Source organism: Peromyscus eremicus, chromosome 8a (assembly GCF_949786415.1).
Source record: "Peromyscus eremicus chromosome 8a, PerEre_H2_v1, whole genome shotgun sequence".
In the NCBI taxonomy this organism is placed as follows: domain Eukaryota; kingdom Metazoa; phylum Chordata; class Mammalia; order Rodentia; family Cricetidae; genus Peromyscus; species Peromyscus eremicus.
Window position 1 is genome coordinate 49,434,864 of NC_081423.1, and position 17,579 is coordinate 49,452,442.

A 17,579-nucleotide genomic window follows, 5' to 3' on the forward strand; every position below is an offset into this window, starting at 1 on the left:
ACTCTATACACACACATTCATACACACACACACACACACACACACACACACACACACACACATCCCTCATATTCTCATAACAAATATAACTCAGTAGTCAAATTCTTTGCAAGGTCAGGCTTAAGACATGGATGTCTGTCAATACACTGTGTCAAACAGTAAACAGGAAGCCCTATCCAGTGTCATAAGATAAGAAATCGAGATAAGCAATAACTGAAGAGGAAGAAATGAAAAATCATAAAATTTGTAGGTGTGGCTATGTACATAGCAATCCCTAAAGAGTCAACAAACCATTTATTAGGATTAATAAGGTAATTCAGCAGGGTGCCTTGAAAAAAACAATCAATATATTAAAAACAATTCTATTTTCAGAGAGAATATTATTTTAAAATATTTTGAACTAGGAACCAAAATATACAGAAGAATAATCTTGACAAAACCACCTCTGGATTAACTTAAAGGTAACAAGTATAAAATTTTCTTGCAAACATGAGTGACATGAAAGGGAAAAAATCACAGGCTTACACAGGGATGTTTGATGCTGTCTAGATAAACATTCCCAAACTTACTTATGGTCAGTACAAGTTTAATCAGAAGTCTCAAAGGCCCCTATCAAGACATTTTCAGTGAAGGTTGAGTGGGTGAAGATCCGCCCCACCAGATATCAAGATCTCTTACAAAGCTACAGTGATTAAGGTTTTGCCATATTCTTGAAGCAATGAATTACTTAATGTGAGAGAGAATTTCTAAATCTTTAGGAATAGAATATAAGAGGGAGTTCTTGGGATCTCCAGGCAGAAAGAGAATTTACTCAACAAGACGAGAAAAAGAACCCAATGGAGAAGACAGATGCATTTGGCTATGCTGAATCTAGGAACTGTACAATAAACACAGCCATCCTTCTGTGTAAATGGTGCGGTGTTGGTTCCAGAACCACCTGTGAATATCAAATTCCAAAGACATCCAAATCCCTTCTTCAGAACAGTATGTTATTTACATCCTCCCTATGCAAAACTTCCCACATACTTCAAACCACCCCTCCCTCGGTTATTTATGATTACCTCATACAATGTGTATGCTGTGTACATGGTTGTTATGCTGTATTATTTAGGAACAATGGCAACGTCTGTACATGTTCAGCTCAAAGGCAGTTTTTAAAATAAAGTTTTGATGTGTGGTGGTTTGAATCTATACACACATGGTCTGTTTGTAGACCATGTGAGTACAGATGGCTACCCATAAATGGAGTGGAAAGATAGGCTACAAGACTAGAGACTATATTGGGCAGTTGTATACCGGTGATCTATATAAAACTAGAAAAATATCACACGTAGAATATACTAATAACTTCTAAAAAGATTTTATCTTTAATTTATTTGTATGAGTGTTTTATGTTAGGAGTTATGAGCATTATGAATATACACACACATGCACCACACATGCAGTTCTAACAGAGGCCAGAAGAAGGCACCAGATTGTGAACCATCATGATGTGTGAGCTGGAAACCAAACCCTGGTCCTTTGCAAGAGCACCCAGGGCTCTTCACCATTGAGCTGTCTCTCCAGCTTAAATATGAAAGTCTTGCTTAAATAGTAACCAATACCAAATGAAGTCCAACAGGAAAGGGAAGATAAGGTAAGAATAGCACAGGAAGAAAACATTTGCCAAAGACATAAAAGATGAGCCACCTTATTCCTGATCAAAGTAATGTAATGTGCTCAGCTCCGTGAAACACTATGAAACTCCCACTGAGGAGGCCAGGATGAAACAGTCTCCTGGGACCAAGAGGCACTGAGGATGCTGGGACACAGCAACTCTTACACAAGGCTAGTCTCTACCTTGGAGCAGGCTTACCACAGATGACCTACACTTGACCCAGCTACTCTGCCCATATGTAGATATCCTGAAGGAATGCCTGTCCATGCATATAATGATATGCATGGAACACTATTTACAGCGTCACTGCTGATATTGGCAAACTTTCAGAGTTTGTGGAGAACAAAGGCAAGGGAGTCTGGGAGAGTTGGAAGCACCAGAGAACATATGAAGGCACTTGGAGACATGTCTACGAGCAGGTACTTAATACATCTGAATATGGGGCTGATCGGAAGAACCATTTGTTTTGGCTTCAGCCAAGATCAACTGCTCAGGTGCAGATGTGGAGATTTAAATAGAGTCAAGACTTCTCAGGGTGGGAGTGAGAAGCGACGGTGAACTGACAGATACTGAGAAGGTGGTGGGATCAATGGGTTGGAAATTCTGATTGGTCTGAAGAATTCTGCACCATGGCGCTGCCAAGTCAGTGGGGTGGAAAGGTACCAGGTGTGGTCAGAAAATGGAATGCTTACACCTGAGCTTTTGTGTAGAGAACAATTACTTCCCCATCTTCCCCTCCCTTACGGAGAGCAAAGCATACAATCAGGTGTAGTCATATGGCAGAGAAATGGGGCATGCCAGCGTCAACAAAACATATCAGGTGTTCTGGAGACTCGGTGGGTGTGTGAGGTCACTAGGGTGATGGGAAAGGACTCGAGCCTGATGGTGAGGGAGGATGATGAGTAAGAGTCTAAGTAGGCGGCTTCAGCAAGGAGGAGCAGCAGATGGTACTGTCTGATAGAAGTCACTTCAGTGGAGATAGTGATGCTGGGGAGAAATGGAGGGGAAGTGGCTGGCCAGCGGTAGGTAACAGCAGGGAACAATAACAAAATAAACTGTACATTCTAAAAGGTGCCCAGTGTCTATGGGTTACCAGGCCTACCAGTGGAGGACCACAAAGCCTTCCCCTCACGTTGCTTCTTCCAGGAGCATCTGTTTGCAACAAACCACCCACCAGCCATTCTCCCTCTGGCCGCCACCTCCTTGGTGAGCAAAAGCTTTCCCAAATGTCCCGATACTAGCTGCTGCTTCCAAAGGAACCCTGGTGACCTGTGCAAACTATCCCCCCTGTCCTTTGCAAGGCTTTGTACCGTGCTGAAGCACCACCCTGGCAATCTCTTGGACTTCTGTTAGGTAGGTGATGGCTGTCTTGCTGTCTCATTTTTGCTCACTGTTCTAGGCCATGGATTGGGGCAGCTTCAGCACTGAGCAGAGTCAAGTCAGCTCAGAATGCAGGAATGGGGCCAGGCTGGCTCCCTTGCAAGGTCATCTGACGCACCAAGGGCGATCACTGGACAGAGTGGTTGTAACCTCTTGGCACATACACACTCCTCAAGGCTGGGAGTGGAGATAGCTGTGAGAGTCTCAGGATAATGACTAAGATGGAGTGACCAGGGGACTGTCAATCAGTTCAATCGCCCATGCAGAGAACAGTGATCCAGATTAGAGGATACAGTGCTAGGTAGTCTGGGTCTTTGGACAGACAGACCTTCAGGGTCTATGTGTGACATGGATCAGATGGCACAGAGAGGCACACAGGAGCCTGAGCCTTTAATGACTCCCACATTGCACAGCCGGAGCATTTAGAACAAGTTGGAATTGGTGCGAAATAAAATCTAAAATGAAATTAGACCCCCTCTGCCCCCAAGGCTCAGATTTCACAGTCAGAATTGTGAGGGGTATGGATCTGTGACTATGGTCTCTAATGTTATTTACCACTTACTAGGTGCCTCTCACCCCTGAGCACCAAGTGAAAAATAACACAGCCCTAGTGGAAAACGCATGAACTGTGGACCAAGAGCTGAGGAGCCCCCATGGTACTGGACTAGGCCCTCTGGATAGGCGAGACAGTTGTTCAGCTTGAACTGTTTAGGGGCCCCCAGATAGGCAGTGGAATTGGGACCCAACTCTCGTATGTAAGCTGGCTTTTTGAAACCCAGTGCCTATGGTGGAACATTTTGTGCGGCCTTGGTGCAGGGAGGAAGGGCTTGGGCCTGCCTCAACTGAATGTACCAGGCTCTGCTGGCTCCCCATTGGAGACCTTGCCTTGGAGGAGGGGGAAGAGGAGAATCTGTGGTTGGTATGTAAAATGAATAGAAAAACCTCTTAATAATAATAATAATAATAATAATAATAATAATAATAATAATAATAAAAGAAAAATAATACAGACCATTATCTGGTGAATGAAGGAAGGAACAGGGCTGAAATTATCATGATGTCAGAGAGACTAGAAATGTCAAAAAGCTGTTTTAATTTAATTGATCAATCAGTGGGAAAAGATACAAAAAGGATTCCAAGCATGACATCCCTGCAGCCTCGGATGCTAGAAGGTAGCTAGGACAATGGTGTTACCTGTTAGTGACATAGTCAACAAGATGCTGCTTGAACGTGAGGCTCCACTTCTTTATTGTGTTCAACAGAGATGCCTTGAAGGGTCGCACATCAACCTGCATCCAGCCGTCAAACACTTTGGTGGGCTCCAGGCTGACCACCTCTTCATAGAGCTTTTCATAGGAGTCTATCTGAACTTTAAAGTGATGGAGGAGGGGTGGATTCTCTGGGATGCCATCTTCTGCGTGGGCTTCTATCTCCTCAGGTGTGAGGACATGCCCATAGAGCAGAAACTGACCAAGAATCTCCTTCCTGTCCTCCACGTACAGGTAAGAATACTGGCTGAAGGTATTCCGATAGCCACAGCAGAGAGTCATCATACTCTGCACCCTCTCCATGACCATGCTCCGTAGGCTGGCTAAGTCAGCCATGTCCTCCAGGTCACCCTGGGGGAGTGAGACAACAGCAGGGAGGTTATACCTGTGCTTAGTGAGATCTTCCAGATGTGGAGGAAGGCAGATACTTGCAGGTCCAGTACCTGATAGTGAGGAGAGCCACTGTGTGGGGACAGCCGAGGTACCAGAGATGGTATTGCAAAAATGCTGCTGAGGAGACTCTCAACAATGTCATATAAGCCCCCCTTCACTCCAGAGTCCAGAGATGGGTGGAAAATTAGTTCTGGAGGGACAAGGCTGAGCTGTGCTTCAAATATTGGGGTGATTCCAGCCTTACACTCTGGAAAACAAAGCAACAGAATGACGGTGAGTGGGCCAAGTGGGTAAGGCATCATTTCCTAAATCCTGGACTCAAGCATTTCTTTAGAATGCAGGCAACTGACAATGTAAATTTTGCCTGAAAGTGGGAGGGTGCAGCCCTGTGGCAGTGTGTCTCCACAGGGAACTGCTGACATTCTGAATAAGCCCTGGTTTTTGTGGGGGGCTCTCTTGGGTATCACAGGACATTTACTTTCCTTGTCCTTGAAGAGCACACTCCAGTGACCGACCAACCCAAGCCAGTTTCCTTCTACATTCTCAACTGCCTCTTAGGGTGATGCTGCTTCTAAAGAAGAGCCCGAGTAGTCAACCACACAATTCACCTTTATCCATTTCATGAGTGGGGTATGCCTGCCCACGGTCACACAGTAGAGAACACCAAAAAGTCACAACCCTAAATTTTCTGTTCCTTTTCTATAAACATGGGGATCACTTTAATTCTGCAGTCTTGCAGTGATAAAAATTTTAAAAACAGCATAAATAATTTACAGACTCCTGATTACTTGCTAGACGAAGTTGCCTTGTTAGATTTAAGTCAAAATATAACATGAAGCACTGTGTTCAATGTATAAGATAAATACTTAAAGTTTTACCGGTAACCACCGACAATTGTGCATCTTTTGAGAGTAGAAAATAAGTGGGAGAGTGTTGTGTGATGGATAGTGTGGGCCAAAGAGTCTCCTCACTGAACCACCGCCCTTCTATTTCCTAGCAAAAGAGCTCAGACTGGGTGTGTGACCAAATTCCTCAGCTCTATGTGGAGTTGTGTGTAATCATGTGACTAGGGGAAGATGGGAAGGGACCCCAGGGTTCAGGCGATCCTTTCCTACACATTCCTTCTTCCTTCTCACAGACTATGGCTTGGATGTGACATGACTCTCTCAACCATGGAATGAGTCCAAGTCCTAGAGAATGGCAGAGCTATAGAATAAGAGCAACCTGCCACAAAACAGCCATTCTCATGGACTATTACTTGGGGTGGGGTGGGCTTCTTTATCCCTTTCATCACATTTTGGATGGAGCTTTAGTTACCGTAGCTTGGCCATTCACTTTAACTAAAAACTACAGGGTCCTCAGAGATCCCATGTAAGACTAAGATTTTACTTAAAAACCACAGAGATCGAATAGTGAGTATGGACTGTGGGATGCAGGAGGGTCTCAATGAGTGCATTTTAACCTAAGGGAGAGAAGTTTGCCAAGAGTCTCTCAGGCTTGATGTCTGGGGAGAGCCAGGAAAACAACAACAGCACAAACAGCAACACAATCCCGTGGAATTCATCTTTAAGTAGGGTGGGCATCACTTGCCTGAAATGCTCGGCACCAGAAGGACTTCAGGTGAGTTAGACTAGCAGCATAGTCTGCTCACGGGACACTCTTATTCCAAGTCTCAAATGGCATGAAATCCAAAACTTTTAGAGCTTGGTTAGTAGCTCAGAAGAGTTTGGATTTCACATTTTTCAGTCAGGATACTCAAGGTGCTGTCACTGCGCATTGCACATTACTGTAAAACATTGTACGTCAGTAGAAAAAGCTGCATGTGGTTTATTTACAGCAGTTACTAGATTTGAAAGAAGAGTATTTGAAAGCTACTGGACTTTTCGCCACACAGGCTAACATAAGAACAAAATCCCTACATTGAATAAAATGCAGACATCATTATGACAGGAGGAAAAGTGCCCCACTTCCTCAATGGAGGTATAAGCCAGTCCTTTAGCAGGTAAGCTCTACCAGGTGATTCTTGGCGGTGTAGGTAGCATGTAATTTCTTATTTGTGCAAATTTGAGCAGATATGACAAAAAAAAGCCATAGAGATATATAGGCTTGACCCAACTCAGGGAGGCAAAAATGGACCCAACAGGAAAAATCTAGTGTCTTTATGTCTTTATCTGTAAAAACACTTTTTTTTTTTAGTAGGGTCCTTCTATGTAGCCCAGTTGGCCTGGAATTTACTATGCAGTCCCTGCTGGCCTCAAACTTGTATTTCTCCTGCTTCAGCTTCCTAGATGCTAGGATTACAGGTGTCCACCAGCATACCTGGGCTTCCATTTTACCTATAATGCCTCGGTGGTAAAGCCCATGTGCTGTTACAAAATATTGACCACTCAAAGAATTTGGAAGGACCATATTTTGAACAAAAGGTATTCCTCTGTTTTCTGGTCTTCATGAAGGGATTATTAAGTTGGTAATCTTGGAGAAACACTGGCAGCTGCTCTCCATCCTTTCGTTTCCGATCTCGTCTTCCATCAGAGGGCAAGCGGCACATCGGGCCATTCCATATCAACAGTCAGATAGCAACCAGGCAAGGGTGGAGTCAGTAACCTGAGATGCCATCTGTGGGCACTGTCCCTAAAGTGGCTGTGGCATCATCCTAGGTCTAGGCAAGGGTTGTTGAGTGGGAGGCTGCCCAAACTTCCAACATCAGAAGTCTGTCCCGTCCGTTAAGGAGAGAACACTCATGTTGGTAGCTAAGGGGTAGATCTTAGGTTTCAGCATCCATGTTCCATGCCCCAGGCTCTAGAAACTAACTTCCCAGAGTGCATTGCCGTACTTCTATCATTTGGGGCAGCCCTGCTCCCTACAGGCAGAGACCACACTTTACATCCCAGCCCGTCCAGCTACCAATGGCATGGAGTTGGCTTTTGCAGCTGTACTGAGCTGAACACTGCTCCCGTCTCCATCCTCAACGTGGGCCCCCTCTCTCACAGGTTGGGTGTCAGGATTCTTGTCGGCTAGCTGATATTATCTCTGTACTTGGTTAGACCTGACATTAAACACCCATCTCATTTTGATCCTCCACCTTCAAAATATTCCTTTGCTGGTGTACTTTGACTCACTCTTCAACACAACCTTTGCTAGGCAACCCAGAATCTACCAGAATGTGAAAGTCTAATTTTTAATCTTGAACTCTTCTGCCCTTTCTAACTCACCATTTACTAGCCACGCTGAGCTGTTATAAGGTTTTTGACTCTGTGCACTTTACCCCAGTTTGTCCACCCTAATTCAAAGCCTTTACCTATTTCTAATAGCTTCAGAGATGGCTTGTTACCTTCTTAACATTTCTCTTCCTTCTGAGAGCTTTTTTTCTCCCTTTCTTCTTGTCTCTTTTTCACACATAGTTCTGTTTTTTTTTTCCCACTTTGCCTGGTAACTTCAAACCCTCTGTGTTCCCCAAAGGTCACAGAGCTAGAACATGTGGAGGTTGAAGGCACAGGACATCCCCCCATCTGCCCACAAGTCAACTGTGGAGGAAGCTGTCCTTAGTAGCCATTTCCTGTGGCTCCAGCTTCAGCCACTTCTCTCCTGGACCTTGAGTTTGATCGGGTACTCATTTTGATTTTGCTATGGTCCTTATGATCTTACAGCCTGGTGTGTCGCGTGACATTCAGAGTCACGATTGTCTTTTTTTTTGTACCACCCTTTGATTGTTTACTCTGTATCACTCATAAAATACCCCAGCACTTTGGCAAAACTCAACTACACTTCACTTTAATACAGCACTGGATGCTGCTGCTATCTACCCAGCAATGGCCCATTGCTATCCATTGATAGTCACCAGTGTTTTCCAGTAGATATTTTAGAGAGCACTCGATGGCCAGAAAGAATCCATCCAACAACATGGAATCAATGTAGTTAACGTAAGTCTTCCAGATGCCAGATGCCGGGTCTGCTGCAAACAGAACCAGGTTTTCCTACAAAAGAAAGAAGAAAGGGTGTAAGCCATATTTATTTAACAACACAGGAGAACCGGCAAAATCATCGTCAATAGGAACGCACACAAATAAAGCTCTCTGCAAAGAGTTTGCACTTACATGTCCTCACAGTCTGTTCTGTCAAATGGGGAAAGCCACTGATTAAGAGGAACATAAATCAGTTCAGTGAAGGAGATTGGGGTCTTGTCTGCCCCTGAGGATGGAGGGTAGGATCTGGCTCAATGCTCAGGAGGAATGCAGCACACGTGTACTTTGCCAACTCTCACTGCTCATACTGCTGAGGGAGAGCATCAGAGGAGGAGGTAGGGTAGGCAGAAGGATGACTAGCATTCAGGGCTGCAAAGCATTTCCTGGATAATCCTTAGAAATGGGCTGTGCTCTATGGTTGGCATTTGATATTGATTAAAGGCCTTACATCATCACACTGAGTAATTTAGAAAACAAACTATACAAGAAATCTCCTTCTTCCCCCCCCTTTCCGCTCTCTCTCCCCTCTCTCTTCTCTCTCTCTCTCCCTTCTCTTTTCTCGACGTAGGGTACCCTGAGTATTACCATGGTAACAAGGTTTGGACATCAAGGAAAGGAAACCTAAGTGTTCAATGATGCTCAGCACAGACATCCATCTGCTTTTCATCATTTTCATTAAGACTTTACAGCCTCTTTCCAGGGAGCTGATGTTTTCAGAGAAGGCAATAGGTAACCCGGGGAGGTGACTCTCTTAAATGGCTCACACTTATCCCTTTAGGAAACACTGCCACATTATAGATCCTGCTGGAGCTTAATGATTTCACGATCCTGCTTTTAAGTGACACAACTCTAAAATTTTTAAGATGCATTACCAACGCCTTTACATCCTAAGTAGATTTAAGGTTTTCTTAATGACTTTAAGCCTATCATTATGCAAATTGTAATACGTGATGATGTGCAGTGGCTTGCAGGTGCTAAGATGTATGTTTCTACACTAAGTAACGGTTAGGCTTATTTTATGTGACAAACTCCTGTTTCACACACAAAAAAGCCAGGCTTAGAAAATAGAGTAGATTTTGGGTTAGAGAAGACCATTGTAGTTGTAAAATAAACAATGAACAAGTAATCCAAGTATGTTTTGCACATACCTGCAATCCTGATTCTCAGTAGGCTAAGAGAGGAGGATCATGACTTCAAGGTCAGTCTGGATTAAATAGGGAGACCCCCCAAAAAAAACACCTAAGGAAATAGTCACAAAATAATAACAAAAATAAATCAAAACAACTAAGGAAAGCAAAATATCTTCTCAAATCTGGTAAAAAAGAAGATCCAAAGATCTTGTAAACTCCAAGCAGGGTGAGAGCATTGAAGAACCACTCAGGCACATCATAGCCAAATTGAAAACTGAGAAAGGATTAAGCAGCCATCTATTAAAAGCAACTTGAAAAGAGGCAATATATCCCAGAGAAAACAAAGATACAGTTAAGGCTTGCTTCTTATGGAACACAGTGTGGGCATGAAAGCCAAGCCACAACATACGCAATGAAACAAGACTGCACAGGATTCTGTATGCAGTAAAATTGCCCTTCTAAAACCAGATGAAGTCAAAACAAGCTGAGCTGATATGTCAACATGAGGTCTGAACTCCAGGTCTAAGAGAAATGAGTGTAGATAGGTAGCTCAGATCTACAGAAAAGAATAAAAAGCATGACTATGCTGAGTGTGTGGGTAAAAAGAAAACACTATCAATATTTTAAAGTTACCTTTACAAAGAAGGTGGATAAATCATTTATAATTTAGTCATGAATGTATTTCCTTACTTTCTTTAAATTTGTATTTATTTTCGAAAATTTCATAAATGTGCATAATGTATTTTGAACACATTCACTTCTCATTACTCTCCCTCATCCTTCTCCCATGCCTTTTTGATACCTTCTTCCCCTCAGTGAGTCTTCCTCCTCTTTTCATTTCTTTTTTCTTAAAATTTAATGAAAGAAGTCCAGCAGTATTAACATATGAATGATTGATTATGCTACTATATTTACTATATTTAACACATTGATATAGCATAGATGTTATATAATGAAGTATCTTAGTTTTGCTTTCTATTGCTGTGATAAAATATCCCCCCCAAAAAAAAACTTAAGGGAGAAAGAAGTGTTTTTTAATCTCATAATTCCAGTCCATTATTGTGTGAAAGTCAAGGACGCAGGTACTTGAAGTGGGAACAATACTCTCCCAGTCAAGTGGAGAGAAAAATGAAACATGCCAGTGCTCAGCTTGCTCTCGCAGGCTCATATGGTCCAGAATCCAGCCTGTCAAACTTGAACCACTCATGTTCAGGGTGGGCTCAAACAACCTCTGGAACAAAATTCCTCACATGCTTGTTCAGAGGCCAACCTGAGATCATTTCTCCTTGAAACTCTCTACCTAGGTGAATGTACATTGTGTCAAGTGGACCAGCCAAGCTAACCATCATAAGGGGGAAGGGTTGAATAGGTCTGCCCTTTCCAAGGTCTCTGCTTCTCAGGATGAAACTGAGTCGAAACCTTGATCAGCTCCTAGAAATGGAAGGCCATCGTGTAAAAGCTGGAACAGCAACTGAGCTGTCAATTGGATGTTGAAAATCACATGTGGATCCACAAGGTCATGGACACAGAAAAGCAGAGGGCTAGAAAGAAACAAAAGAAACAGGAACATAGCAGAAATAGAGACCATTACATCCGTCTTGCATATAAACAATCCAAGGATTCCAATTAAACGGTGGAATTGTTACTGACAGGAACACATTTCCTGGACTGAGAAAGACAGCTCCACAGTTAAGGGCACACACAGTTCTCACAGAAGACCCAAATGAGCTTCTCAGCATCCACGCCAGATGGCTCACAACCACTTGTAACTTCAGCATCTGGGGACCCCGTGCTACCTCTAGACTCCATGGGCACCTGCACTAACTGTTGGTAAACATACCAACAGACATACACATACATACATAATTTTTAAAAATCTAAGAAATTATAACTGCTTCTACTGTATACTGGTTACAAAGGGGGACATTTTTGAATACAGAGAAATCAATAGGTTGCAGGTAGAAGTGTGGGGAGACAGATAACGCAAATAATAGAAATAATGAACTGGGAAAAAGTTACATTATTATCAGAAGAAGGCAGACTTCAAGATGAAGGAGTATTATTGGAAATCAAGAGGGACTTTCACAATGATGGTTCAGTCAGTCCATCAGGGAGTTATGATAACTGTAAATTATGAGTGAGCTTGTGCCAACAGAGCTCCTACCCGTGATGAAAAATTTGACAGGACTAAAGGATTAAATGGACACATCTAAAATCACAGAGATTTTGATAGTCCACCTCCATCAATTGATAGAACAGATAGATCAACAAGGCCAGAAGGCATTCCAGAGCTCCTGACAGTACCATTACATCTCTAATTCAAAGAATGCCACACTCAACAACAGAAGCACAGCCAGACTGTGGGCTGGAATGTAGAACAAGTCTCAGTTAATTCTGAGCATCTCTCTGACCACAGAGTGAAAATTCCATTAAGATATGCAGAGAAGCCCTGGATGTAAGGAGGTTAGAAAACATACTCCGAAATGACCAATGGGATGTAGGGAAATTAGAAAACATACTCCAAAATGACCAATGGGATGTAGCGAAATTAGAAAACATACTCTGAAATGACCAATGGGTTAACCAAGTGGCCCCAGGGAAACACTGAAGTGAATGGTGAGGTGAGGCGGGTTGAGACTGTGGCTTGGAACCAACACACTGCCAAAGGGACATCATCAAAGGAAGAAAGAGAGTTCTAACGTCAAGACCTTAAATTTCTATCCCAGCAGTCTATTTAAAAAAGATAAACAAATACATCCTAAAATTACTAAATCTGGGACCAAAAGATGTTAAAAAAAATAAAGTAAGAATGTTTATCTTAAATGGCATAATTTAGGCAATTATCTCCTTCAGTTAACTGGTCATCATTAGCATTCATGTCTGGACATCTTAATTGTGTTTCGAACCAGAACCTTTGTAAAATGGTGATGTATTCCTGACATGAGTCAACCTGTCAATGTCCATGACTTTTTCAGTAGGGTTGGGGCGGGTGGCCATTTATATCCCAATATCTACAGAGAAGCTTTAGTTGTTGATGCGGGGACATGAGGCTGTCCTGGCCATACCACAGGACAAAAAGCCTTGCTGTATGAGCTGTGGCACTGTGAATTCTTTCTTCTTCTGATCGAAGACAGGGATGCCATGGCACTCTCTCATCTCTCAGAGCTCTTTAAAGATAGGTCATAAGGATAATGCAGTAAAGCCACACCAGGCTGCGTGGACGGGGGTTGGCTGGTTAGCACAGTGGATGATTTAGGATTCTGCTTTGCCATCTCCTTCTAGTTTGAGGGGTTAGGGGTAAGACTTGAGTTAATTTTGACAGTGTTGATACTGACACATTGATTTTAGGCACCTGTTATCTGTTAGCCCTAGTTATTTTACTGTTAAAGTTTTATTCTTGCCTGCAGAAGACATAGCATCTATTGATTATTCTAATGCACAGATTCCTTTTTAGCATTCAAATGCCCTTCTTGGTACTGTGTATAAGAAGCCGGTTGTTACCTGGACAAGAGCGTGAATCTTAAGGCCAGATTCCCTGATGAGGCCATAATATTTTTCCATGCGATCCTGCTGATCATCCAGAGAAAGGGGACATTCTTTTTTCCCATCTTTTCTCTTAAATATTGGTGACACCCATGTTTTCATGATGTTCTGAATCTCTTCCACGTTGTCTTTTGTCTTCTGAATTCTTTGTTCCAGGTCACGAATGCTATTGGTTATTTGCATGACATAATCCCAAGTGCCTGCTCCCCAAAAGAAAGAGAATTAGCTGAAATGGCATATGGTGGTGGCAAAGCTTAAGGGCTGTGTGCTATGAATGATGGGAGTTTATGCCTGTAGGCTTTAGGAGACTTTTCTGGTTTTTCTGAAGTAATCTTTTTCTTTTCAGGTTACTTCACTACCAGCAGAGTTCATTCCTTCCTGGATGTATCAAAAAGCCAACCCTTCCCGTAATTCTGATTTATACAGTAAGACAAACAAGAAGGTACTTATCTATCACACACATAGGGATTATCATAGTTGCTAGGGAATACCAGAGACATTTGATGATTGTATTTGGACTAATCACATTTTGATTATAGTAATTTGCAATGTGCTGTGTGTTGAAAATGCTATTCCTTTTCATATATTGGGTAAAGCCCTAACATGTTTAATGGAATATTCTAAGAATTTCACCAGTTAACTATGATCTTCTTTTTGAACTCTAAGTTTTCTGGGGACCTTAATTTTAATTGTCTTCCCTATTCTATAATTTTTTTACACTTCAGATTAAACTTTATAATGGATTTAAAAATCATGGCCAGTCTTACATGATTTGGGTTGTATATATTGCTCGCCCAACAAATGTATCTGAAAAGAGGCCGGGTTTGTGTTTCCAACTCAAATCAGGTTATGAGTGGGTAGTAAAGGATTTTTTAACTTCACTGGGTCCTCTCACATTCCTTTCTGACTGAAGGTTGTTCTCGGTTACCTTCTGTTTTCCAGCTCAGTGTCTCCTCTGCAGCTCTCAGATGGAGATCAATATTTTGCAGTTCTTCCTCTACGAGCGGAAATTCCACCTCAAGCAGAGTTTTCATAACCTTGTTGTACCAATTTGCCATCATCTCCAAGTTGGCCACGAGCTGCCGATAGAATTCCCTGGAGGAGAACATGGTTGCCGCTGTCTCGGGAACACGTTTCACCTCAGTGGGCTGAAGATAGCTCATTTCTTTCAACACTGAAATCAGCTGAGGGAAGAGGCAAACACAAGTGGCATTTGCTCAGGGTCAGCAAGAAGAAAGCAGCCGTGTCCAGGAAGGACCCAAGAATCTCCGGGGCCTAAAGGCCTTGGGCCTCTTGTTAACATCTGTTCCCATCGGTTCCTGGCATACAGCTTCAGGGAAGGAAGAGTAAGTGTTCAGCAGAAGGAAGATAACCTGGAGGGCAGCAAGATGACCAGAAGTGTAAAATGGAAGAGCAAGAGGAGGAGACACTGAGAAAGGAGTCACTGGCCACAGGGAGAGGCCTCTGCTTCCTGAGCTCAGAGTATGTGTCTACTGAGAAGAGACTCTGCTGCCAGCCAGCCACCTGGGGGTGGATCACCTGCTTGAATACCCCGCAGGCATGCAGAGATTACAAAATCTAAATTTTGGTATTTTCATCATGCATACACCCGCAGAGAAGCTACTGAGGTTGAGAGAAGCCCATGCCAAGGCTGTCACATGGACTCAGATAGAATAGCCCAGAACTTCTGTAACCCTGATCTGACATTTCCTTGTATTCTAATACACTAGGAGTGGAGGAAAGCAGTCACCCAGGTCCCCTGAACTTCTGTGAGCCCCTAGGTTTATTGGCAAATGCAAAAATGAAAAGCCCAGAAGACAAGACCTTGGAAAACACAGAGAGGTCCTGACAGGATATGAGCACAAGGGACAAAACAGGTGCAGAGTCCTCCCCACCTCCTCAATAAAGGCACCAGCCACTAGCTTGCCTTCTGATAGCTGGGCTCTTCACTGCTGACTACCAGCCAGCCCTACTGAGAGTACCAGCCAGCCCTATTGAGAGTGCCAGCCAGCTCTGTTGAGAGTACCAGCCAGCCCTACTGAGAGTACCAGCCAGCCTTACTGAGAGTACCAGCCAGCCTTACTAAGAGTACCAGCCAGTCCTACTGAGAGTACCAGCCAGCCCTACTGAGAGTACCAGCCAGCCCTACTGAGAGTACCAGCCAGTCCTACTGAGAGTACCAGCCAGTCTACTGAGAGTACTAGCCAGCTCTATTGAGAGTATCAGCCAGCCCTACTGAGAGTACCAGCCAGTCCTACTGAGAGTACCAGCCAGCCCTACTGAGAGTACCAGCCAGGCCTACTGAGAGTACCAGCCAGCTCTATTGAGAGTACCAGCCAGCTCTGTTGAGAGTATCAGCCAGCCCTACTGAGAGTACCAGCCAGCCAGCCCTACTGAGAGCACTAGCCAGCTCTACTGAGAGTACCAGACAGTCCTACTGAGAGTACCAGCCAGCCCTTCTGAGAACACCAGCCAGCCCTATTGAAAGCAGGGCAAGCGCTAGCTGTTCATTGGGAAAATGAACTCTGTTTCCTATTTATTTTGAAGCATGATCAAGATGAATATTAAAATCTTCAATGTAAAAATCAAAAGCAAAATATATGAGGTAGAGAAGACTATTCTAAACAAAACCACAACATAAGACATAAAACTATATGTATAAAATATCAGACAGGTAATAAAATAACAAACTAGAGCAATATCTCAAGATTAGATAGATAGATAGATAGATAGATAGATAGATAGATAGATAGGTAGATAGATAGATAGATAGATAGATAGACAGATAAACAGACAGATAGATAAAGATAGGTAGATAGTCTTATGCAGTCTAGGCTGACCGCCAACCCTCTACGTAGCTGAAGATAGCTTTGAACTACCTTTCTTCTACCTCCTGAGTGCTAGGATTACAGGTACCACCACCCTCAACTTCCGTCATTTCTCATTATCCCCAAATACCCTAACAAATTACCAAGAAAGGAGAATACTTCTACTAAAGAATGGTTCATAGATATATACAAACAAAAGAACAAGCCAGTCACAAGAAATACAAAGTCACAATGAGAACATGCTAGATGCCTACCTTTACCAGTAATCAAATATATGCACATTGATGGGGAGCTGCTTTTGTGTCAATAGTCTGGAAATTACATTAAGAAACAGAATGTGTCTTGTTGACAGGAGAAGGACCAAGTTCTGTCTTTCTGGAGGACAAGATGATAATCTTCATTAAGTCTCAAAACGTGAATGTGCTTTAGGTAGCATGAGTGATATCTCCAACATGGACCCATTAGTTGGCACTCATTGCCCCTCCAAGTTTTATAAAATATAATGTTGTCAAGGGGATGAAATAACCCTTAGTTGAGAACCTTTGATCAGGTCTTTCCCCGCAGGACCTTCCTTTGGGATTTTTTATATGCTGTCTAGTAAGACAGATTTTACATATTGAGGCTCTGATTCTCTGCTAGATTGTGGGCTACTTGAAGACAGAACAAAGCCATATCACAGTCTTAGTGACAACTCTAACATGTACTTCAGACCCTGCACAAGAAGTAAGTGTCTGAGGTAGGTCATAAAGGTTTGATACTACCTTTATGAGGAAAGATACTTCACAATTCACTCAAGAGCACATAACGATGACTTGGTCATTGACAGACAGCATATACAACCACAGCCCTGTAAGTTCACATTGTCTAGTAACATCATAGCTTTCTTCACTTGTATACACACTTTATGATGCTTTCACAATGGCAAAGCCATTTAGCAATGTATTTCTGAGGAAGTATTTCTGTCATTATGCAACTCACGACTGATTCCCTGTTGTGCAAAATCAAATACATTAGTCAACCATAGAGAAAGATCATGAACATGGATAACTTAGGAAAATATTACAACTGAGGATTCATCCCACATATACACAAGAAAGTGCAGGGCATGAGTTCTTTTAAGTAGTTTTTGAAATTCTTTTAAAAAGCCTCTTGACCCTTGAAATCAGCAGTTAAATGAGTGCTTCTGGAACCCCAATGGAAGTTCCTGTCACCCAGCTGACCTGTGGGCTAAAGTTGACAGAGAGTTGTTTTGTGTTGGGGTCACGATGCAGAAGTGGTAGGGAGAGATTGTACTGTGACTTCTCAGATACCGTCTGACACCAGTCCTCATAAAGTCTTCTCTCATACCTGCAACAATGAGACACAACAGCCACCTCATAAACACCCTGCAAACCCCCAGATCCTGGCCCTTCTCTGTA

The 17,579-nt window shown here is 42.9% G+C and overlaps 1 protein-coding gene across 1 annotated transcript in view; it reads right to left on the reverse strand.

Annotated features, from left to right (window-relative positions):
- Dnah9 (dynein axonemal heavy chain 9) overlaps positions 1–17,579 on the reverse strand; it is a 346,197-nt gene that overhangs the window by 276,955 nt on the left and 51,663 nt on the right. Inside the window, exons 12-17 of the mRNA XM_059270927.1 lie at positions 17,382–17,508; positions 14,262–14,517; positions 13,292–13,533; positions 8,537–8,672; positions 4,749–4,945; positions 4,232–4,656 (exon numbers count right to left, since the gene is read on the reverse strand). Of these exons, the coding sequence (XP_059126910.1) occupies positions 4,232–4,656; positions 4,749–4,945; positions 8,537–8,672; positions 13,292–13,533; positions 14,262–14,517; positions 17,382–17,508 (1,383 nt within the window). The remainder of the gene's footprint in view (positions 1–4,231; positions 4,657–4,748; positions 4,946–8,536; positions 8,673–13,291; positions 13,534–14,261; positions 14,518–17,381; positions 17,509–17,579) is intronic.